The 25,657-nt window shown below is 39.3% G+C and overlaps 1 protein-coding gene across 9 annotated transcripts; it reads right to left on the reverse strand.

Annotated features, from left to right (window-relative positions):
• Positions 1-262: 262 nt before the first annotated feature.
• LOC143288393 (uncharacterized) lies at positions 263-25,099 on the reverse strand. 9 transcript variants are annotated; one of them, XM_076596806.1, is made up of 17 exons: positions 25,054-25,099; positions 23,632-23,671; positions 23,159-23,234; positions 22,119-22,224; positions 19,243-19,350; positions 18,526-18,672; positions 16,943-17,152; positions 15,625-15,652; positions 9,071-9,108; positions 5,437-5,630; positions 4,511-4,640; positions 3,766-3,846; positions 3,152-3,226; positions 2,765-2,852; positions 1,991-2,076; positions 1,244-1,484; positions 263-807 (listed from the first exon to the last, which is right to left on the reverse strand). In XM_076596806.1, exons 1-17 carry the CDS (start codon positions 25,064-25,066, stop codon positions 774-776), a joined length of 1,695 nt encoding a protein of 564 aa, XP_076452921.1. In that variant the 5' UTR covers positions 25,067-25,099; the 3' UTR covers positions 263-773. The 9 variants fall into 9 exon arrangements, with proteins under 9 accessions (XP_076452921.1, XP_076452922.1, XP_076452920.1 ...); XM_076596807.1 differs by having other exon boundaries at positions 3,772-3,846; positions 22,119-22,227; XM_076596805.1 differs by having other exon boundaries at positions 22,119-22,227.
• Between the last annotated feature and the right edge of the window lie 558 nt (positions 25,100-25,657).

Raw genomic sequence — 25,657 nt, forward strand, 5'->3', positions numbered from 1 at the left:
CACTGTACTGGGAGACTACTGATGCAGACCATCAGAGCACACAGTCGCACACACAAATTCCTTGTTAATAAAAATGCCTTTAGTTCCACAGTATTTCACTGGATGCTAGGTTCCAAGTTAGTACCAGCAGTAGACAGGTCTGTATTCATGTTCACTGTCTTGTTGTAAGCTATCTACAGGCAGCTCATTTTATTTTTTAAGTTCTGAGTAAATCAGAATCCACATCCACTAAATCAAACACACAAAAACTCAACACCAAACATTTGGTCAACATGTGATCTTATTTATTCATTAAAAACAGATGCCTGACTTATTTCAGTTCCAAAGATTGCAGCAATTCACATCATTTCTCAAGCAGTCATTCAACAATTCTTAGAAGTCTTCCAAGATGATGGAGCAAAGATGCATGATGATCATGGTGATGCAAGCATGTCAGTAACTGTGACACTAATCATGAAGAAGGTTCTGAACAACTCACTCTCTCTCACATCCACGACAACACAAAGATTTCACAGAAATACTCATCTAACTAAAACATATCTAAAACCAATGATAAACACTGATCCCTTCAATGATATAAAAAAAAAATTGACAGTACAGACTAAAACGTTGCGATGACAAAGTCCACAGAGATTGCCTGCCTGCCTGTCTCTCACATGTAATTTCAAGCCATTTCCAATGCAGCCCACCATGTCAACAAAAGAGAGAAAAATGTGTGCTGTAGGCTTGGGCAGGCAGGCAAGCAGGTCCAGAGAGAGGAGCCACTAGTTCCCTTAGTACGGCTTGGGCCTCCGGTCATTACGGTCCCTGCAAGCACAGCGAATGCCAGTGTTCATCTCCTCTGCCTTCACCCACTTTCAACTTCACAATGCAAAGACTAACAGAACTAATGTAAACACGCCGAAATTAAAACACACACACCTTTTCTTCTTCGCCTTTTAATTATCAAGTTATCTGGCAACAACTGCTCTGCCATAAATTCATGGATAAGAAGGGGGGGGGGGGTGGGGGGGGAAGGAAAAAAAAAAAAAAGAGCAGTCCACACACTGTGCCTCAACAAAGGAGACCATAAACAAGCACCAAAAAGAAAAAAAGAAAAAAAAAAAAAACTTTGGTAGTACTGGAATAGACACGCTAACAGCTTTCCATCCATTTAAAAAAAAAAAAAAAAAAGGACAAAAGAAACAGCACTCAGAAAAAGAAAAAAAAATTTCAGCAAGGCATTATTACTCGAGTCACTCACCTGCCAAAGTCACGGCCACCACCACCCCGCCCACCACGGCCTCCTCCAAAGTCACGGTCACCTCCACGACCACCGCCGAAGCCTCCACGACCCCCGCGGTCCCCTCCAAAGCCACCTCGGCCCCCACGGTCACCTCCGAAGCCTCCACGGCCCCCTCGGCCACCGCCAAAGCCCCCTCTATCTCCCCCACGGCCACCAAAGCCGCCACCTCTTCCCCCGCCAAAGCCCCGTCCTCCACGGCCTGCACAACACAAAGGAGACCGACATCAGTGGGGCCAACTAAGAACCTGATGTGTCAGTCTATACATTCCGCATCAGTGAACATGTCCAATATTCTAGTGGGGTTTTTTTTTTTTTTTTTTGCTTTTTTTTTTGATAGATATTGTTACTTATACAGGGCCTCAGGGTAAAAATTCTAAACAGTCTGCAGCCATTTGCACAACAGGCTCAGGTTGACCCAATTGAGAGCTGCTTTTAGGTACTTATCATTCCTTTCGTGTGTGTTTCATTCAGCCTTCAGATGTGCATGCATTGCACACACACACACACACACACATGTATATTAGAGTGGACTTCACTACAAAATTTTGCCAGGGACAACTCTCCCAATGCAATGGGTTCTTTTACATACATTAAGTGCACACCACACAAGTGATTTTAGTTTACTGTCTCATCTGTTTGACGTGTGTGCGTGTCTACCCGTGTGTACACAAGTTTTGTTGTGGTTTAACATTAAGGAGTACCCACCTCCATCATCTCCAGCACCATCAGGCCTTGGGGTGTTACACCTGTTGCACTCATTCCTCCATCTGAAGTTGTTGTTGCCACAGTCACTGAAACACAGCAGACAGATAAATCAGGTTTGTCGTGCCAACTGAATCCTGAACTCGTGAACTATGACAAACCTCAGCAAAGCAACTCTGCAAATAGTCTTGAGCTTTTGATGTGACAATGTTATAAAACACTTAGGTAAAAAGAAAATCAAGACACTTAACTTTGCACTTACATGGTAATCCTTTAGGACTGCATATTGTTTACCCTGTGGTATCTCTATTGTTTCAGCATACACCAAGACATCCCCCACCCCCATAAACCCTCCCCTCCCGAGCACAGAAAAAAAATCAACATTTATGGTTACTTCATTCAGTGACAATGGACATTAAACCAGTTGCTAAACAAATGGAAATCATTTCACGGAAATCATCACATCATACAATTTTCTTTCTTTCTTTTTTTCTTTTTTTTTTTAAAGCAGGCAGTTATGTAATAAGATATACAGAAGATTCTTCTACAAATTCTCCCACAAAGCGGTACCTTGCATTTCAATCTCGAACAAGAACTTGCTTTCCTAACCAAGACATATCAAGCAATTTCAGTACAGGCTTCACCGCAGTCAAGATTTGTGTTCTTCATCAAGGACTGAAATAACAATATTCAAATCTGTAGCTGTATGGCAAAGTATCAGACACAGTGTGAGTTGGACATCCAAGACAAACTCTGCAGCAGTTCCTGGCTACTTACGGGTTAGCACAGGTCCAGTCTCCCTCTCTGGTAGGGCCACCACTGCCGCTGCCGCCGCCACCACCACCACCACCACCACCACCCATACCTGCACACAGTAAACAACCTTCAGATATCTTGGCCAATCATGTTGTCTTCAATGGATTACTTGTTGCAACCACATCTGTTAACATCAGCCCAATGAGAAAATGAGGACTCTGATTTAGGGAATTTACTCAATGCAAAACCGAAGTTTCAAATCTGATTAAAAGGCTTGAAAGCTATTTTCTTCTGACCATCCTAAATTTTCCATTAACACACACAAAGCAAGCTTTCTCCATTTAAACGAAAACAACCCATAAAGGGCAATGCACAAGAACCAGTACGTTAATTAACACAGGATCTTACCTCCACCACCACCACCACCACCACGGCCGCCTCCAAAACCGCCACCACGACCTCCTCTGTCACCACGAGGGCCTCCTGCAACAACAGCACAACATGCAAGCACTGACTGGTATGTCCTCCAATCAACAGCAAAACTGCTTACTGCCATAACAAACAATTTTTAACTAATGTTAAGATGCAATGCACCGATTGGTATGTCCTTCAATGAACTTTTTTGCTTACTACCATAACAGTTTGAACGAAAGATGCAATGCACTGTGCATACTGCTGTTTGCCAAAAAATCACAGCAGCATCATTTCACCTTACCCCAAACAAGAAAACCCTTAAGTTCCCAAGAGATTATCAACTTTCTGTGAACCCTGAAGTTTGAACTTCCCAAGAGGTTATCAACTTTCTGTGAACCCTGAAGTTTGAACTAACACAAAATCTTTAAGACTTTGTCTTCTCAAAGAGTTATCTTTTAGACCGACTGATCACTTTCATTCACCAAGGATTCCTCAAAACTAAAACTACGGATTCACCCTGTCATCAACCATCACAGTTCAGTTTATTCTGTCCCCAGATCTGCACAAATACAGTCTGTACAAATACCACCTTGACAGAATAAACTGACCTCTACCTCGTCCACGTGAGAAGTTGGATGTTGGTCGCTGGGCAAGTTCCACCTTGATGATGTTCCCATTGAAGTCCTTGCCTGTAACACAGAGCAGAGTTAAGTATCTTGAGAATCAAGGTTTCTACATCTCCCATTTAATTTTTCTCCAATATCTGCCACTGCATTGCTAAATGTTGTGTTAAGTAAAAAAGCAGTAGCTTGCCTGCATGACAAGACACAAGGTTTCCATGCCCCATCAAAAATGCCAACGCATACATATTCACACTCTCAATATGTAGCCATTATGAATCCATGACAAGCTGTTCCGCTTCACAGCCACCTACAATTACCTAATCTTCTCCCTCTGGAATCCACCAGAAATATTTTACAAATTATGCACAAAAACGTACCCCCCACCCCACCCACCCCCACCCCCACACACAAACTACTTCTCACACAAAGAATCATTATCATTCAGTGTGGGACACAATCATCCTAACACATGAGGAATCCTTAATCCTCATTTTAAACAACTGTCAACATACACATTTCAAGCAAAACACATCAACTACCTAATACTTCCATTACACACCTCTTCATAAATAAAGAACCAAACCTTGAAAGTAAATCAACTTTGTAATATATACATATATATATATTTTTTTTTTTTTAGTCTTCCTGTCTATCTGCATTTGAAACATAGTTTTGTCTAAAAGAAAATGAGAACCATGACCACCTGGGCCAACAGCCAGCAAAACCTTACCATCAAACCAGGTGATTGCTGCCTTGGCTGTTTCGGGGTCATCAAAGGTGATTGTGGCCTCTCCTTTAGGGATGCCAGTCATCTTGTCTTTGTAGATCCACACTTTGGGTTTGGCTGTACGTTTGTCAGTCTGCAACACCAACATTTTTATCAGTCACAAGTTAATACCAAGAGAGGAAAGGCCTTCAAAACCCAACTGCAATACCAAATAAATCAGAAGAATGTACAAGACAAGGACACTGCTCTACTGAGGTATTACATTACAATGGGACACGAGTTCCAAATAATACCATGGTGTGATGTTCTACCATGCTACGTTTCATCCTTGGCAATGAACTTCAACAAGCTTCTGCAGCTCAACTCAGGCAATGCAAGAAACAAGGTCATTTTGCCTACCATTCAAGTGATGACACCGACATTGACCTTCAGCCGCTGGACAACACTGAATTGCCCCAATAAACAATGCTTATGTTCCTGTAATTCCAGACCCATTCTTGAACCCTAAGCATAAGCTTCACCTAACAAATTTTCCAATGGAACTGCAAATCTACTTACATCAACAATTTCGGCATATTTAATACGCTTCTTAACCCTTGAAAACAAACAACATGAATGATACAGCTGCATACTGACAATGTACTGGGTCTGTGTGGCAGCTTGTGAAACAAGAGGTAACCAACAGCCACAACTAGCACCACTTTAAAATGGTCAGTGTGCAACATCAAGATGACATTCACCACTTGAGTGCAAGCATGAAGTACAGCCATTCAGCCCCCTGGGACTAAAACTATGGGTATGGATACTCCCTGTTGACCATAACTTGACCTTAACAATGTGTATAAGGCAAACTTTCACAGCTACTTTTCTTTTCTTTGATCTTCTTTTGTTTTTTTTTCAAACCCCAGGAAGAACTGAGAGGCACAGACCTTGATGACCCCAATGCTGCCAAAGTGCTGCACCATGCCCTCCTCCGTCACATCCTCCCCCATGCCAGACACAAAGATGGTGTCCTGCTGGATCTCCATGTCAGCACCCCCGCCATAGCCCCCGCTGCCACCACCACCACCACGGTCACTTTTGCCACCATAGCCGCCGCCACCACCACCACCACTGCGGTCACCTGAAACAGGTCATAGGTCACATTATAAGAGGTGTCATGATAAAACGAGCTTTTGTAACTTTCTTTTCTTCAAAGGGGAAATAAGTGATGTGTTTGCTGAATGGGTCAATAACAAGTGGGGGTTTTTTTCATAACCCATGTGTTTCAGGAATTTCTTTGAAAACATTCCGACGCCCAAAGAATATGCGCAACTAAAACGCAAACACACTAATAAGGTTGATTTTCACTGTCGTTCTATAAAATATTCATTCATTCATACTCTTTGATACCTTTCAATACATCTCTTCTGTAACTTTTTTTTTTTTTTTTCAACAAATGCACATTCGAAATATTCATTAAAAAAAATCAAATGTTAAGGAAAAAAAAGAAAAAAAGAGTAGGGTACAAAGTAATAATAAATAAGTGTGTTTTTTGTCTTTTTTGTGTTTCAAACCTGACTGTTCATACACTTATTTACTAAATGCCAATGATGTCTTTGTCCCATACATCAAATCAATAAAACACACCATAAATCCACACACAGATGATACACAGCACATGTCATTTAACCAACACTTGTCACACATAACCTCCACCAGCTTTGTTTTCTCATTTTTCTTCTTTTTTTCTTACCTTTCCTTTTGTAAATAAACCATTTTAGTCAATTTCTAGCGCATTTCAATAGGTTTATTTTTCAGAGAATCCAGTTTTGCAGTTATTCTTTCATCGATGCATGTAAACACAAGCTGAGATCCTAAAATCAGATTGCAGCAAGTAATGTGACTGACGAAACAAACCACCTCATTGTCGTGATACCAACAGTTACCACAAACACTACACACAATGGTACATGCATTGGGAAAACATATTGATATGAAGGTTATAGTTTATCCACAGCATTATGTGTACAGGACTATTTTAAGCAGTATTTATTTTGTAATTTATCACTTTATTTATCTTTCTCTTCCAAAATGCATTTGTTTTGTTGAACTTTTTTGCAATTATGCACCATATGATCAAATATCAACCATAAAATCCACAGGATAAACCTTTGATCAAACCATCAGTCACTTTCACCTTTCAACATTTAACCAGAATATACACATTCTCCTGGTTCATGAACCAGATGATTTCGCCTTTTAGTTTTATTGTCATTTTTTACACCCATAAATAGCAGCAAAAAGTATTGTCACTGACACCAGTTCCTAGCTTTCTTTTGGGGGTAACCCGTGTTTTCATCTCACTGAGCATGCTCGACAGTTTCTGCCTTTACTGTCAGCAGTGTTTTCTCATGACACTGTAACACCATGGACATTATGCATTGCCATTCGGTTTTTTTGTTTGTTTTGGGGGTTTTTGTTGTTGTTGTTTTTTAATCTTCCTATGCCTTTAGTCCACTGTATTACAGTGAATACCCTTTCTCTGGGTTCTTCCTCTCCCCAGTGGAAGGATACAAGATTGAAACATTTACACACACACACACACCAAAAAAAAAAAAAAAAATTAATGTTTAATTATCACATTCCTTTTAGTTATGTGCTGTGCTTGTTTGTACCCATGTTTTTCTCTGCACCCTTAGACATGTTATGGTAAACTTCTGGAATAAGAAGGCAGCTTCTATTAAAACTAAAACAACACTGAAATGGTAATGATTAAAACAGCATACCACAGTGCCCCAAATCGAGTCAACAAGTCCACTGAGACATTTTCAGGCAGCATGTGATCCTCTCCCCATGTTCCATGAACAGATTTTCATTACCTCTGCCTTGTTCATGGCATCATCATCATTTTTTATCTTTTTTTTTTTTTTGGTTGCTTTTTTTCTCTCCTCTTTTATATCTTACCCATTTTAATTTATCCAACAAACTGAACAATAATACATTTTCTCTCCGTCTTCTATTTTAGGTATTCAGTGCCTTATCAATCTGAACTGACCATTTGCAGCACATACAGGTAACACACAGTATTACAATATTATTGTTCGTTTTGTTCGTTGTTAAAAATCCGAGTTAATAGTAAAACATCAAGCCCATGTCTCAGTTCACCTTTGAATTCTTCCAGACAGTATATTTATGTTTCACACACTCTTTGATCTTCAGCATTTAATCAGATCGTCAAACCCTATGTTGCCAGTTCACACTGCAGTGGCAACAGTAAAAGCAAAATCAAGTTCATATCCAAACCATGTTTGATCGTGACACTTCACCACACACATTCAGAAATATGACCAGTCTGTACACCACTGTACAGAAGTACAGCATTTATCCCATTTCCTCCTGATTAACCACAGCATAATTTATTACTTTTTCTTTGATCCCAGTATGGATTTTTTTTTAACACAATTTTATGACTGTTCTTAAAATACCAACAGTTTTTTAGGCATTGAAACAACATTTATTTGTTCTTTTGCTGGTTATCATTTTCTAAATTCACATTTTCTTCCAACCATCCTACCTATGTTTATGAGGTTCCCAAGGTCTCAGAGTAAGATAAAACCACCAAAAAGTACACAGTACTCCCCTGACCAAACACTTCTTTGTGTTCTTCCCTTGTTGAACTCACGCAAACTCCACCACTCCTCCCATTCTGAAAGGAGGTAATTTATGATCTCAAAGTTCATTTTTCACAGAACCATTCTCACCTCACCTCTTCGGGGGTAATTTATAATCTCAAAGTTCATCATTTTTCACAGAACAATTCTCACCACACCTCTTCGGAGGTAATTTATGATCTCAGAGTTCATCATTTTTCACAGAACCATTCTCACCTCACCTCTTCAGTATGTTCAAGAAACACACGTTTACAAAAAAAAACACCACCTCCAACCTTGTCAGTAAAATAACCGAAGTTTTCTCACATTCAGACCCATTCAGAACACGCAATAATCTACTGTTTACCACACCTTTTCTCTCTCCTCCATGATTCATATAATGGAATCTTCACACAGTAAATTTTTATTTTTTGGAGGGTGGAGGGTTGTTTTTTTTTTCTTTCCCATAATCACTCAATTTTTCCAGCCACATGCAATTTCAATCAAAATGCTTTTATATTAGGCTCACTGACTCACCGGTTTGTGGGTTTTTTGTTTATCTTATTTTTTTCCATTCTTTTCTAACCACAAACTTCTTTTACAATCAATTAATTCATACCCCAGGGCTTCCATGTCTCAAGACTCCATTTCCAGGGTATTCACACTCTTTCACCAACACTGTTTCCCTTCAAATTGTCTTGTCCATTTGTCAATTGTTGAACTTTTTTTTGTTTTTGTTTTGTTTGGGTTTGTTTTTTATCAGCGTTTAAAAAATCTTTTTCTTTTTTCTTTTTTAAAAAGAGATATCGTCCCATACAGTTCAGACAAACACCACACAACAAATGCATAACTTAACAGTACCAAGACGAAATCAAATCAAAAGGGATGACGAGAATGAACTGTTCAGAGTTGCACCTCGCATCTCACTCACCACCAAATTTGTTGTAACCACCACCCCCGCGGCCTCCGCTGAAACCATAACTCTGGATCAGTACTCTCGTCTCCAACAAACACATGGCAGATGTCTCCTCCTCTGGTTGGGGGTGGGAGTCTTTTTTTCCCCTTCTTTTTCAAAAACCTTTTTGTTGCCCTCTTTGGAAAGTACCCTTTTTTCATCTTTTACAAACACCTTTGTTGTTTTTGTGTTCATCCAAGGGGAAAGGTCTCTCTCGCAGGTTCAAGAGTAAATATGATACATGTGGCTCCAACTATGGCATAGCTAACCGCACCATGTTGCAATTATTACCAGAACAATATAAGTACATATCAATATCAGATCAAATATCGCTAAAATCAGAAGCAAAAACATGATTAAAAAAAATTGTTGTTCAAATACACAAGCAAAAATACACACACAAAATTATAAATTAGAAGTAACAAGCTCAAAAAAGTGTATTGTTCTCTTTCATAACACCTACAATATAAAAAGACTGTGTTGGACGTGGGGAGAGAGGGGGTGTAATGTATGTGTGGGTAAGTTGTTTGAATGTGGGTGTGTGGATACAAAAGTGTGTGTGTGTGTGCACTGTACTGCACTCATGCTTGTGTGTATGCACAGAACAGCACAATGATAGGATTTTTAACTTTCTCCACATCATTCTCTCCCCTACTTATCACCAGACACACATTTGTACAAGTTGAAAATGAAAATTATACAATATAACACAACCACACCAAATTTATTCCAAGTTAGCAAATGAAATCAGCAAACAGTGGCAAAGTTGCATAACACTACTTTAGCAAAGAGTTAACAGAATGTCATATTTCTGGATCAAGTGAGAAGAAGTACAAGAGAGTGAGCGCAACACACAAAGTGGTGTTTGGGGGTGGTGGGGGTGGGGGGGGTGGGGGAAATAACAATATCTGCATTTGCAAAAATATGAAGACATTCTCAGTATGTGATTCCCCTCTTTACTTAATAACTACATGTTCAATGTCACAGAGCAGATATAACCCTATAACCCTGCTGGAAAGGAATGCTTTTTAATATGCCAGTGTGGTCTGCCTTTTTTTTTTCTCTTTTTTTTTTTTTTTTTTAAAGTGCCCCAAATTCCAATGAAATAAAACATAAAACCATCTGTCCAATATTCTTATTACATTTTTATGTACAATGGAGCGTGTTCATTGGAGCTACACGCGCGCGCGCGCACACACACACACACTGAGACAACTGTACATACGCATCTAAGCAAGAGAAGACTGAAAAAGGAAGAGCAGGAACAGACACCTGAACCTCCTCTCCATACCATCTCGTCAGTCATGTCACCACACCAAGGCTTGAGGTTAGTGCTCACTAACATGTGTAGTAGTGTCACTCCATTCACCGCCAGCATCAAACCACAACACTCAATAACATCAAAAAGGAGTTGTAACTAGGACCGTCTGAAGAAGGGAAAAAAACATGCACAAGTTGGAGCCACATGCCTTATGTTATTTATCTTGTACCTTGAAGTGCTTCCTTTTTTTTCAGAGCTTTTTTTACCACCGTACCTTTGCAACAAACCCGTCTGTTCAAATGTTCAAGTGGAACCATTTCACACCTCACTTTTCTTTTTTATGGCGTTTTCCTTTCAAAACCTGTTAGCAGGGTAGCTCACTGGACACTAACACACCATACCCAAAAATTATTATTAATCATGGACACATCACACACAATACTGTCAATAATGTAAACAGTGAATGAGGTCAAAACTCCTGTTCATACTGCCTTGGACCATATACTATTCAAACAGGTAACACAAATCCAGTCCATGGATGTTTTCCAGCATTTGCAGAAAACTGATACTAAAGCCTAAAGGATTTGCATTTCCTGTTTTTTCATAATTAAAGTACTAACACTCATAGTTGTGGTTGAGGAGACAGAATGTAACAGGACAAATATATATATCATTCAATTTAACCAAAAAATACAAAAATAATAAAACAATAATAATATAAGTCCAAAGGCAGTATATCATTATCCTATCTGATTTTGAAACCAGATAAGACTTCAGTAAAAAAAAAAAAAAAAAAAAAAAAACAGTCAAGTACTGCAAACTCAACAATGTGGTAGCATCAACCTGAAGCTTGGAATCCGGGGCAGATGGTCAGTGTTTACAAGCTGAGTGCTCACTTCATGTGACTATCACTGTGTATCCCACAACAGACATCAGATTGATAGCAGGATCTTCAATAGTGAATGACAGAACGCTGCTGGTTGGAACTTGCTCGTTTCTGGGATTACCAGTGCAGGTTTCCAGGTTACAAAGTCAACGCAGACTAAGCAGGTCTGAACAGACAACACAAACAGTTCCTCAGGGTCTTGTTCCTGTCCATCCCAAAAAAGGATTACTCTTGGCCAAATCTCATTTTTTGCTTCTGCTGCCAACAACTTTGCATCTGTTGTGTAGGGTGAAGGAGACAACAAAGTATGCGTTCTGTGCGCATCCATGGCATTCGTCTATTGCTCCGCTCAATTCAACTCAACAGAGGGTCCCTGCATGTCTAGGCATAAATAAGAGGAGGTACCACTGCAGTCTGTAGGTCTAAGTGAATTTTTTTTGTTATTACTGACCACTTGTCATCAAACTTTTCCTTGCACAAACTGTCATCACTTTTCAATCATTGTGAATTTCCTTTTGAAATGCTGCAAATGTGTAAAAGTAATTGAAACACTGATTAATTACAAATCAGGACTGCCCATGATGCCATACTGACTGAATCATTGATTCAAAAAGATTGTACAAGGTACATAACTAAGGAAATAACTGAGAATGAAATGACTTGCTGGCTGAATGATCTGACAGCTTCAATCTTCAGGGTAGAGCATGTACCTGTTACAAAGTTTTTCTCAACAGTATGCCCCTTTTAATCCTCTTGACACTTCTGAATGGAGCTTCAAACACCAGCAGCACATCAACTTAACACATCTATACATAAATAAAAGCCTGAAAGGTGAGCATGAATGAGTAAGTGTGCTTGATATTTTTGCTTTTATACAAACTAAATGGCTGTAGTCATACACATCCATTCACAGAAGTTCAAAGCACACAAATTTAAACTGATTTCAAAAGCAATCTTGGTAATATGATCAAGAAGTAAAACAGGAATATCTCTTTTCTCCAAGAAAATGAGGATCCTCCAAGAAATGTTTGGCAAGTGACGTTCTTTGGCTGCTCCTTGGAAGATGTCCATACATGACCAGATGTCATGCAGCAATTCTGACAAACGAGATCTCTTGAAACACCAGCTGACACACTGAACTCTGTTTCTGCAAGCTGTCTGTGTACCTGCACCACAAGTCTTCCCCTCCTTGCAGGTAAAAAGCATCTCTGCATCAAGACCACAAGATTAACCAGTAAGTAATGATACAGCAGGGTTCGAATTTAACTTTTCTTCTTTTTTTTTTTCAGTGCCAGTCGGCCATGCTGAAGAAAATATTTAAGTGCACGATTGTGGTCTTGGGTGCCAGCGTAATAAAATTAAATAAAATCTTCCTTCATTTCAACAGTGTGCTAAGGAAAGTCTTTCTGCCTGGCTTCATTGTACACGCGCTGGCACTTTGATTCGTACTCCTGCTGTTTATTCCTTTTGTCATTCTGAGCTTTCCTCCCCGTTTCAGGAGCCTTTCTTTTAACACTGAAGATGGGAAACATCAAACATCGCTAACGCGCCATGAACATCAACATCCGATCGCGCACACGCAAAGATGCTGCTCCACGAAGCCAGCTGCAGCAGATGACACTTTACATTTCAATCAACCGCGCTCAAGCTTGCTTTCTTGGTGTGTCTTTTAATTAATTTTCTTTCGCCTCTATCAATTTTTGAGTGCCAGCTGGGCACTCTCAGCAGAAAATTTGCGTGCCCGACCAACTTTCTGTAGCATTTGCAACCGGGCATCTGCTAAATTCGAACCCTGTACCATAGGCATGACGACGGAAACCAAGTCCATGGTTGTCATGTCATAACAAACCAGCTCTTTCACCATTTGCCTTGGTTTAGGTATCTTGGTATTCACCAAGTTAATGGGACATATAAAATGGTAAAAACCACAACCATCACTGCTATCTGATTCATTTTTGGTGACTGCCACAAAATTGCTTTGCTATTGATCAATACATATGTAATAAATAGAAATGATGACGCAAAACAGAAGTGACTTATGTCCAGTTGAACACACCAGATGAAGTCACAACACAGAATGATGGCGTAACATGGATATTTCAAACAACAGGCAAGAAAATACCTATCTGCCCTTGACTTTTCTTTCACAGTTAAGTCAAGGACATCACGTTATGTGTCAGCATAATCCAAACCACTCACAATTCAGCAGATAATGCTGTGGAGGGGGGAAAAAAATCATTTAGATACCGATTTTCTTTCTTCACTCTACTGAGCTTCTTTCTTCACTCTTCTGATCTGCAGCTAAAGGGAAGTTGGGTAGGTTTTTTTTTGGGGGGGGGGTATTTTGTTTTTTGTTGTTTTTGTTTTTTTACTGCGAACTGATTGTGATGCCATAAATACCTTTTAGTTCTTTCAAGCACCAAACATGCTTCCTTTTTTTCTTAGCCGTATGAAGAGCACAGGATCAGGAGTCAAGATGGCTGCCGGAAAAAGGACGCCAGTCAAGGATCCACAGGGGAGGTAACCTACTCCGGGAGGTTATCGGCCATAGCTACTTTAGTTTTCTCCGCATAAATGCACAGGACAGTAATCAGACCCCTGCCAGAGTCTGCACTAGTCGGTCACGGTTAAGTATGTGTAATTAAAAGTGTAATTGCATGTTTTCATCCACACCTGGACTAACATATGGTTTCATTCCATACAGTCATGCAGTAGTGAGGATGATCTTATCCCTCAGAGATGCAGATAACCTTATAAAAGACTCCACTCATTTTTTGGTAATTTATTATTCAACCAAACGTGTCCAACTTAAGTCCATATCCCTCATTTTGACTTGTGTGACAACGCAGATTTTGTGCATCCAGTGACACAATTCTTCAGTCACACTTACAGGAAATCAATCGCATATTTGTCAGTTCATCAAAAACCTTTACCATTAATAACTCCACACTTGCCGAAACAGGTAAAAAAAAAAAAAAACCACACACACACAAAAAACCAGAATAATGTAACAAACGCTGTTTAACATGTATTAAGTCCAGTGAGCCCCAAGCTAAACCTCAGACAAACAATGCAGAATGTTCCGTTTGCTCTCAATTTTCAAACCAAATTTCACCCCTATCCAACGCAAACACTGAGACACCTGTGTGGATAATAAACATGGGTGAAACAGCACATGAATCAGGATAAAGCACAGCAGGCTCAGATCATTTACACACCAAACACAGTCCATCCTAATTCTTTACCCTCTGTATAACTATTTCAACCATAAGTGATGCAAGATTATCACAGCTTTCAAACTTCATGCAACGTGAAGATGAAAGTCAGTAACCCAGATGCAGGTAACACCAAATCATGGCATCTATTTACTTATGCGTATTCAACCTTGATTGTGCCAAATCGTGGCGTCCATTTACCTATTTACATTCAACTTAAACACACGAATGCTTTCAAACACCAAAGAAATTGATAGACCTCAGTACCCCAGTTGCATAGTATACCAACCGTTCCTTTTGAACACCACAGATACTCATGAAGACTCAAGTAAATTCATAAAGACTCAAGCATGTCGCCCAACTGTATATCACACCAAACAAGTTTATTACTTAACCGCCTCATTGTACACTCATTCTTAACACACCATGTCTCTAAGCTTCATCATCATCAGCATACCAGTTTTTCGGGTCACCTTTTTCCTCTGACCAAATACAAAGCCAATCACATCATGACAATAAGATCATACCTTACTTAGCACCAGTATCACCCTCGAGTAATTAGTAAGGGTATGACATACCTTTCTCCGAGTCATTTGACCAATTATACAACTTTGATCAACATCCTCAGTAATTATGGTGATGCTCACACAGGAGACAATTCAAACCTGTATCTTTTGGTACATCACCAGGCTCATTGTTTTCCTTTATCAAGGTGATAAGCACACTGCAGTTTGCTGTTTGGTTATTCAGGTCACAATCCTGAGTATTGTTTCTTACAAATTCTACATTGTGTAGTAAGTTTGTAAAGATCAGTATTTCCACAACCGTATCATTCCCTTTTTTAAACGTCTTCTTAAAAACAAGTCAGTTTTAAACAGCAAGAAAAACAAATATAATCAAAGAAAAACATTTTGCAATTTTGTTCACAGCTATGGAAACAGAAAAAAAAAACACTTTCAAATAAGCCTTTCAAATAAACTACATAATCATCTGATAAATAGCTTTCCTCCACTTCAGTGGGTTCTTCAAATAGTTGCTCACCACCATATAAAGTGTCACCAACTTTGCTTTCCCTATACAGGAAATTTCGCGTTTATTTCAAATTGTCCCCTGATAACAGTGAGCATCACATTTTTCTTAAGTTTGAAAAATAAAACTTGATGCTTACCCATAGTCTCCGCCACGACCACCACCGCCTGCAACAAATAAACAGTCAATAAATCAATAAACAAGGAAAATTTAACCGGTCAATAAATAACTAATAAATCACAATAAAATGAAAAATGATTTCTGAGTGTATAAGAACACCAAATGGAGAAAGTTTATAAAAACTGTGGGTTGTAAAAAAAAAAACAAAAAAAAACCCCTCACTTTTGAAAAGATGTCCAAAGTTTCATACAATAGGTCTGTCTTCAGGAACTGTGTGTGTTGGAAATGACAGTGGAGGTAAAGGAAAAACATAAGATTATGAGTATTAATCAGTAAAAGGAGGCTAGGATGAACAGAAGTGAGTAGAGATTCAGGTGGGGTAAGAAAAGAAGAATCAGAAATGGAAGGTGGGTGGGGGAAGGGAAATAGAGTGGGTGGAGAGAAAAAAGGTGGGGGAGGCTGGTGATGCCACTTGTCACTCTTGTGTTGAGGCCTGCTGGGTGGAGTGTGCCAAAGCAGGCGATTAAATGTGACTCAGTGTGTTTTCCCCACCCATCTTCCTTCCCATTCTGGATCTTCTCCCACCCTGTCTGATTCTCTACTCACTTCTCTGTTCATCCTAGCTTCCTTTCACTGATTCGTAATCTTCTTAAGCTTTTCTTTTACCTCCACTGTCATTTCCAAATTCAGTCCCTGAAGACAGACCTATGGTCTCAAACATTGGACACCTTTTATCCAAAGCAAGTCTTATTTTGCAACCCACACTTTTTATCAACTTTCTCCACCAGGTACAAATAAGTCAATTATAAGGCCTAGTACTGCAGCATATGTAAGATTCAATTTCTTTTGCAGTGCATAACTGCCCATGCCAATTTCTAAAAGATCATTATCTTTTATTTCAATGAAACATCCAAACTGAGAAAGTTTGTGAATTTTAGAATTCTTTTTAAATATAAGGGTCCCAAAATAAGACTTGGTTTGAGAATCTTTTTCATACTGTAGCTTAATCAGGAACTGTTAAGCAGAAATGACAGTGGAGGCAAAGGCAAGTTACAATGAAAAGTTACGAGTATTTTCAACAGAAAAAGCAATGATGGGCAGAAGGTGTAGAAATATGGTAATGGACACTGAAAAAAATGTCACAGGAGGTCTGGGGTGAAAATTTTTTTTAAAAGGCTACAGGAGTAGCAATTTTAACAAAAACAGCTTTGATGGCAAAGGAAATCAAAGAATATAAAAAGGACTGCGGGACAAAAACTTATCACAAAAAAAAACAACAAAGAATACTTTACACCAATGACAATTTATTATTTGACAGCACATTTTATCCTGCTCACCATATCCCCCATCTCGACCGCCGCCTCTTCCACCATAGCCACCACCACCACCACCAGAAGATCTGTCGTAGTCCGACCCACTGCCACCACTACCACCATAGCGACTGCCTCGGTCACCGCCATAGCCTGAGGAGGAATTCCTGTCGCCACCGTAGCTCTGGGAACCTCCGCCGTAGCTGCTGGACTGTGAGCCACCTCCATAGCCACCAGCTGAAAAAAAAAAAAAGCACTTCTGGCATGTAAAACTGTACAGTTCTTCAGAAACTTAACTTCCTCCGGTCTAGTTTTAACTTTCCTTTCACCATCATGGCATTTAAAGGCAATGCAGTGTTCGAAGCATATCTGAACCCTGATCCACGTCAGTTGGAACAGACAAGAAATTCACAAGAGATGTTTTCACACACCCTCACACTGACACAAATAATTCTAAGCTATGGTATTTCTTTTCTTCAACATGCTCAATTTCCTGCTAAATGGTATGTGTTCTGGCAAAATTTAACAGTCTACACAAATCAACTCTATATACCCCTTTCATCGCCAGAGGTGCAGAGCTAGCTGACTGTACAAACCAACAGTACACTGTCTAAACCAGCAGTGCCAGAGAGGGAAAACTGTCACCACCAACCCATTTTAACCTGCTATAACTTCACTTTTACTCACTGAATCTTCTTCATTCATAGCTCATTTTTAAGGACAAAGAATGCAAATTATGATAAGCATGATTATTTGTATGAACACATTTACTGAATTTTTAAATCAGTTATGAAAATGAAAAAGTATGTACTTTTGAGTAGTTTTCACATATTCTTAATTGTTGTTAACATAACACTATTTCAGGTGAAAAATGAAAACACAGACTGTGAAATACAACTGGAAACATAAGACATAACACATTGTAATAAAATGTGCACTCATGTATGTACAGAGATGAGAAGAATACACACACACACACATACACACGATCACCAGCTATTCCATTAGGGAAAACACCACCACCACACACTCATTCTCGACCAGTCTGGTGAAGTCTTCTCCACTGTCACTGTCAGCAATCTTCACCCCAGTGGGCGAATCATCGTCTCAATTCATTTGCAATGCTTCCGTGGTGTTGTAAACACCCTTTCATTTGTTTCGTGAAGTGCTGGCCATGCTTCAACTGGAGAAATCTCCTAAATAAATTTGGAAATATACGCGTGTCAACTTGCAACTCAAACGTAGAATAGACGTTATGGAAATACGTGGTGAAAATTTCGAACTTGTGTGGTTTCACGAAAAGAAGAACGAGTGAGGTTGGTAATTCTAGTGTACAGGTCACCGACTGGCGCCGAAGGCGTTGAGCGTGCAGGTTGCTGATCGGCGCCTGAAGCATTCAACGGGAGTCGCCCACTGGCGCCTGAACTGTCTAAAGGGATAAAGAAAGAAAAAAAAGAAAAAAATTGAGGCCAATTTCTATTTCCCTACTTTCTATCCAATAAACTTATCCCAGTTCTATTCCATGCTTCAGCGACCACTTCCTCTCCTCACCTCTCACACCTTGCATCAAGATACATAAGAAGGTGGAGGAACTCAAGTTTCACACTCACACTGATCATAGCTGCCACTGCTGGCACTGCTCCCCTGGCCATAGCTGGAGGAGGGTGGGGGCTGGCTGTAGCTACTGGGCTGGCTGTAGCTGCCGGCTGGAGCACTCTGTCCATAGCTGGAGGGTGCCTGACTGGACTGACCGTAGTCTGCAGCCCATAAGTTCATTTCTCTCAAAAATCCATTCCACATGCAACACACTTTACTCACACACAGCAACACAGAATGGGAGAAAAGCACCGTTCTGGTTGTGGAACAGCAGAATCAAGACTGCTGCCAATGTCAAAATGGGGTTTAATTCAAACCATCACTGAGGAGAGGGAAGGACTGGCTTTATTTCATGCCCTTTATGTGTGCTTTTCTCTCATCCAAGACAGCAAGAGGGAATTTGACAATCAAATACACCATGTATTACAACTCAGTCAGGACTCTTCTAGTTAAGCTATTACCAGTACTTAAAAATCCATTCACAACACTTCATGTCTAACAAACCAACCAAATTAGCTGTTAACCACTTATCAAAACGCCATAACATGCATGTCACAGGCCTTAAATTATCAAGCCTCAATATCATAAATAAATAACACACCTGTCTACTCAGTTTCTAAGAACATACCCCTGGTGACCGATAGCCAAATACAAATGCAGGTGTCACGAAAGCTAAGCGTGAACCCTCGCACCAAGGCCTCAAAAGCCTGAAAAAACGGCCTCTGACCAACCTTGGGGCTGTGAATACTGCTGCTGCCCGTAGGACGAAGAGCTGTACCCTTGGCTTTGTTGCCCGTAGTTCTGCCCATACTGATCATACCCCTGTTGGCCCGTGGCACCTGCCGTTCATAATAAGTCTTCACTATCAAACTCAATGCCATGAATCCCCTTGTCCGTGGCTTCAGATGCCCCAACATACACTTTGTACTCTACACCTGGATGTTGTTCAGATGCCAGGAACTGTAGACATTGATCAAGTTCAGCTACAGACAGCAGGCTTCCAGCACATTAACCCAAAGATTACAGTCTACTACTCACTGATATCAAATATGAAAAGCATACAACTTTCTAGTCTACTGATTTTTATGTTTCCAATCACATGCCACCTCCTCATCACCAATTCACCATGTTCTTGTCAGATCAGTTTTATGGTTGCGCACTTCCTCATCACCAATTCACCATGTTCATACCAAGGTTGCATTTATGCAAGTTTCAACTTATTGTTCCAACTTAGATATTTCAAAACAACTACTATAAAAGCTTGCAAACACTCCACAAAGAAAATGAGGCAAGATGTTGGATAAAGAGCCAAGAACTTCCACCATTCACAAAATCCCTATCTACTGACGATTTCCAGAATATCTAAACACATCTGCATTCCTGTCCACCACGAATCCACAAGGCACTACCAGGACTCAAACCATGCATCAAAAGTCCTTTGTAGAAGAAGTGCTCTCACCACTCAATTACTGCTCCTAATTAACCTTTCGCAACCAAACTCAGGTACCCATTCACACCCAGATAGAGTGTAGAAAATTGAGGTAAAGTGCCTTTCCCAAAAGTGAGTCCAAAAACTGGGTCTTGAACTTTGAATACACTGCTTCAGAAGTCTACCATGGCAGCTACTAATGTTCAACTTGATCGATATAAATGAAGTCGTCTTTTTCCCCTTTTCCTGGGAGAAAAAAATCCATTGTGTGATAAAAAAAAAAAAAAAAAAAAGAGAAAGCAAAATTTACTTTTTTTTTTGCAATGATCAGTAGCAGATCACGCATAAGTTTTAACTCTTCTCTAGTCCAAATCTAATTAAACTAAGAACTGCAGTTGCTTCTCTTTCATTATGATTATCAAACTGATGAAAAGTTGGGAACAAGGCCATTTGGTTTCAAACAATGTTATATCATGATCCCATCAATACAGATAGCTCAACATGTTGGTATCATAAACTGCTACGTCCATATGAATGTAGTCATACTAAAATTGATGGGACAGAAAAAATAAAGAGGTCAACGAAAACTTCTGATCAGAAAAAGCATATAAAGGATACATTTGAAGGTGGAAAAGAAAATAACAGTACTTGCTGACCACTCTTACTGATCAGTCAAATACTAGTTGACCAATTTCAACAGCCAGATAAACGGGACATGATCAATGTCAACAGTTCCTGTTCTTTCTGAGGGAGAAGAGTTCTTGCCCAATTTTCCCCCTCTCACCTTTCATGTTGCCCAGGTCCCTAGAGAAGGTCAGCACTCACTCAACACATACAGTTTATGTCATTAATTAGACAAACATCATGGCAACAAGACAGATGCTTGACACTCACACCTGTTGCCATGTTGTCTCAAAGGTAAGAATACAACAGTTGTGCATCATTTTAAACATATGATGGCATGTGCACCAAGAGTCACTCACAGCAAATGGATTTGTTATCTTTCAATGCACTGTGATAGTCACACACACTCAAAGTTTTTGCACATTACATTTCAAGTACACAAAATACTTACAAAGGACAACTCACAAGGTGGGAAAAAGAGTGACATAGCTGCCAACCTACGGGGAGCAAAGTTTCCACCTTGTCAGAACAAGGTTCCTTGAAGAGGGAGGCTTTGGGGATAGCATGGGGTGAAGCATGGAAGAAAGGGAGGGAAAGGTGAGACTGGTGAATGTCTGGGGCAGTCTCCTGAAGCTTTTTTTTCTTTTTCTTTTTTGAGAACAAGAAGTTAATGTCCTGAAAGGAAACATTACTATACGAGACACAGAGCAAAAGCAGACACGTTCAAGCAAGAATATATAATGCATGAGGATTTTTCCCCCATGATACACAGATATTAAGAGCATTCATTTTCCCCTCAGAAGCCAAGGAAACAAGGTGGTTGTGAAGGGGAGAAAGCACTGGGTTCATGCAGGATCCTGCGGCTTTAATAATAGAATAAGCGTACCGAGCAGGAACTAGGTAGGGTTTGTTTGTTTTTTTTACTTAGGGTTTTTTATGTATCAGGATTGGCCCATATTACTGTTAAAAAATGTCCAGGTTGGCAGCTATGGAACAAATACAAATTAAGCAGTTATATCACACTCCACAAACATCATGAAGACAATAGTAGTTGGGGTTTTTTATACAAAGGTCATGCAGTTACAGAAGGTGCCAGCAAAGTATTTGAAAATCATGTTTTTCTGACCACGTATGTTGCCGAAAGCCATGTCTCATAGAATCTTTAAAACATTATTTCTAAAACGTAACTCATCAATTGCTTTTAACAGCCTGGCACTTCATGCTGACCATCAAGGTTGTATCATCTTCTCTTTAAAAAAACAACAAAAAGGTTCAATACATAAGTCAATAAAATTCAGATAAATTACTGGCAGCAAATTAACTCTTCAAACATAATTTCTGACAGAAAAAATATTTTCCCAGAAATTAAGAAAACAAAACAAAAAACAAACAAAACAAAAAACATGCACACATACTGGCCCTGAGAAGAAACAGCAGATACACAAAAGCAACCAAGCCTGACACCAGGAAAGGAAATACAAATAAATGAAAAGAAACAGAAAAGAGAAGAGCCAAGAGCTAGCAAGGGTGGCAAGCAGCAGGCTAGGGGCTCACCGTAAGACTGCTGTCCATACTGTGAGGAAGCTGCTGGGGCCGGGGCAGCAGCTGGCTGAGCATAGGCGCTTTGGTCGTAGCTGTAGCTGCTCTGGTCATAAGATCCCTGCTGTAATGCAAATCTTTGACCATGTCACATCCCACACATAATGTTGCCTGAAGTCTCACCATAGGACAAACCCCAATATGACATGATCTGGGATCATAAAAAATGTTTACAATATTCAGTATATCTATACTGTGTAAGCTTGCCTTTAAGTGTGCGTGCATTTGTGTGTGTTTCTTTCTTTTTTTTAAATCGGGATTGCTGGTTTAAACAAACTTTACTTATTCCACAGTACACATGATAACAATACAACCAAAGATACTAACAAGCTTAAAGCTTATACTGTGCTCACACTTTGCACTTCAGTTTTAACATGACAGCTAATCAACCATATTATCATTGATATCAAAGAACATATTTATGAACAGCAAAGAAATAAAACAAATGAATATAAAAATAAGTAAAATAATGCTACAATAATATCAACAAATGAGAAAATGTATAGTATCCACAGGTTTCACCTGATGAAAAAGAAACACACACATATACACACACAAAGAAAATTGAAACAAAATTCAGAAAGTCAGGACTGCTGACTGCTGTCTACAATCATACTCTTGAAAGTTTAGTCAAGGTGTTTTTCTAGTTTTCACCATTTAAAATAACAAACTTGAAGTCCAGATATCTTTTGAAAACCATTTGCATGGGAAGCCAGAAACTGTCAGCAGTGGCTACTATGTGCATTCTCCATGTTACACGTGTGTGATATTCTTGGCAGAGGGCAGCTGAGAGAACACGCAGCATTCAACACATCAAAAGAAATCACAGTTCCTGAACACTGTTTAAAAGGTCAAACTATGTCAAAACATCAAAACAACATAATAAAAATCATCTTCAAAAGTCTTGCCTACAGACAATTTGACCCCTATTCCTGGCACATCCTTGATAAGATTTCAACTCGTTTCGGCTTCAAGATTTCTTTTTAATAACTCACCGAAGTAGGAGGCTGCTGGCCATAGCTCTGAGCATAAGAACTGGCATCTGCTCCGCCATAGCCACCATAGTTGTAGCTACAAAATCAAGAGACAAAAAACATGAAAAAATCTCAAAGCAAAACAAGAAATGACTATCATCAACCTTGCCGCAAGATAACATTCAGATTACTAAGAATTAAGAAATATACAGATAATCAAGCAATCCCACTGCAAAATCGAGAAATGTACAGACTACTAACAATCTTGCTGCACAACGAACACCGATTACTAGGCAGTTTTAGCCTTCTCACCTTTACAATCATATTCACCACTTAACCCTATTTGTCTTCTCTATCCCTGAATGGTTGTATTTTATCTGCATGTACACAAACACACAACACACAGACAACCCAAATGGATGCAAAACTCTGAATAAACTTATGCACATTGGACCATTTTCACTGAATCACTACTGTACCACAAAGTAACTTACCCTTGCTGGGTGGCCCCAGCCTGACCTGTATAACCGTATTCTGAAACAAAAACATAAAAACCATTTCAATTTTTTTGCTTTGTTTTTTTGTACGTACAACTACCAAATATTCAACTCATCATCAGACAACTAATCAATGATCCACTTTCTGATAAACGATTGATCAATGTAAAAAATCAGCTTAAAGTAAACAAAGTACTGACCTCATGATTAGTAAATTACTATCATGCAACATGCAAAAACCCAGCTTAAATGACGAATGTGTGCAGCAATACCAACATCGCATACACCTGACAATACTAAAATTTTATTTAAAAAACTAGTTTCTGGCAGTTTTATGTTAAAATACATATTTTCATTATTTTGACCCTCGTGTCATGGTTTTGTGCATCACTAAGAATGGCTAGCAGCTCTCCAGCAATCTATCATATCAAGTGTCACGGCTTTTAGCCTTTATCAGCCTTTGCCTGATCAAATATGACCTTTTTTCTTTCTTTTTTTTTAAATATACATTCTATGTTGTTTTTTATACATTACATAAGAGTGCGCAATTACTGTTATGGCTAGCTTCCTTTGGAGAATTAACTTGGAATCCATAATCCTTGCAGTGTGTTTATCTAATAATAAATTCTTAAAACTGTAAAGTGTTCCTGGAGTGACAATGTTACTATTGTTACTGGGCATATATATGTTAACAACCCTGTCAGTAAAAATGTGTGAAAAAAGGTTTGATTTGGTGAATGTCTTCATTAGTTTTAGTGGGTGTCCCCTGGATTATTCCAGAAATGAACAACCCTGTTAGTATAAAAGTGTGAAAAAAGGTCTGACTTGGTGAATGTCATTAGTTTTAGTGGGTGTCCCCTGGTATTAGTGGTATTATTGCTCAGTAAAACCAGTATGCTATCGTTCATTCCATGGAGTCACCACAATCATTCGTTATTCTATCTCTGATGGGGAAATCTTCAGAAAAATAATCACTAATTCTGTCCCCCCCCAAAAAAAACAAATTAATCTAAGACAGTAATTTTTTTTTTTTTTTTTTTAATTAAAAAAAAACAACAACCTTAGTCATTTCAAACCAACTACTTGTTTGGGAACATCACATATGAACTGCGAACTGCTTTACTCGGTTCCACTGCTTTCAGTTTCAGTTTCGACCAGTTCCCTTTCAAACAGTCACAATACTGGCATTTACCCACTGCATAACCGTCGAAGGCGTCATGGCCGCCACAAAGACGTGACGCCGCCGGTTGCTTGCACTCGGTAAAATTAAAAATACTTCGGATATATTAGAAATTAACACTACTGAACGAGCAGAATTGTCAATATCAATATTAAAGTGTACCGGAAAGCAAAACAAAGATAAATACATGTCCCTAGACACTTTAAAGTAAAATTCTAGATTCACAAACTACGACTTACGTGCGTCCGCCATAATTAATTCAAGGAAGAGAACGTCTGTGCCTGTGACGTCAATGCACGTGTAGTTATTTGTCTCTTTTTACCGAATTCTTCCCAATATTTAGCCACAATTACCAAAGTTGTGTGTGAGAGAGAGAGAGAGAGAGAGAGAGAGAGAGAGAGTTTTGGGTTTGTTTTTGGTTTTTTTGCCGGGTGTGTGTGTGTGTGTGTGTGTGTGTTTATTTCTGTTGTTTTTGTTTTGTTTTTTTCGGGGAGTGGGGTGGGGTATTTTTTTCTCAGTAGTACATGTACCTCAGTTTTCACTCGAGTCCGCCAAACCGGCGTTAACATTCTCTCCAACTCTCGAATCAGAAGACCACAGCACAATACAACGCCATGCAACGCGGCAATATAACTTTTCTTTCTTTTTTTTTTTTTTTTTTTTTTTTTGTTGTTGTTGTTGTTGTTTTGCTCCCCTGTCATCAGTCTGCACCGTTTCAGTGACCGGTTGCTCTGACGCTTTCACTTTCACTTTCACTGCGTTGACGGCCACAATCATCAGTTTGATTTTTACGCCGTTATTGTTGTTGGGTTGCGATGAAAGAAAAACAAGCTACAGAAAGTG

This window comes from Babylonia areolata, chromosome 12 (genome assembly GCF_041734735.1).
Source record: "Babylonia areolata isolate BAREFJ2019XMU chromosome 12, ASM4173473v1, whole genome shotgun sequence".
In the NCBI taxonomy this organism is placed as follows: Eukaryota; Metazoa; Mollusca; class Gastropoda; order Neogastropoda; family Buccinidae; genus Babylonia; species Babylonia areolata.

What these genes read in the sequence shown, in the direction of transcription:
- LOC143288393 (XM_076596805.1), bottom strand. An exon ending in GGTCGTGGCGGAGACTATGG is followed by an intron (nt 9,109 to 15,624) that starts GTAAGCATCAAG and finishes TTATGGTTTCAG; the next exon opens with CGGAGGCCGCGGGGGTGGTG. An exon ending in TGGTGGTGGTGGTGGTGGAG is followed by an intron (nt 2,853 to 3,151) that starts GTAAGATCCTGT and finishes TACTGTGTGCAG; the next exon opens with GTATGGGTGGTGGTGGTGGT.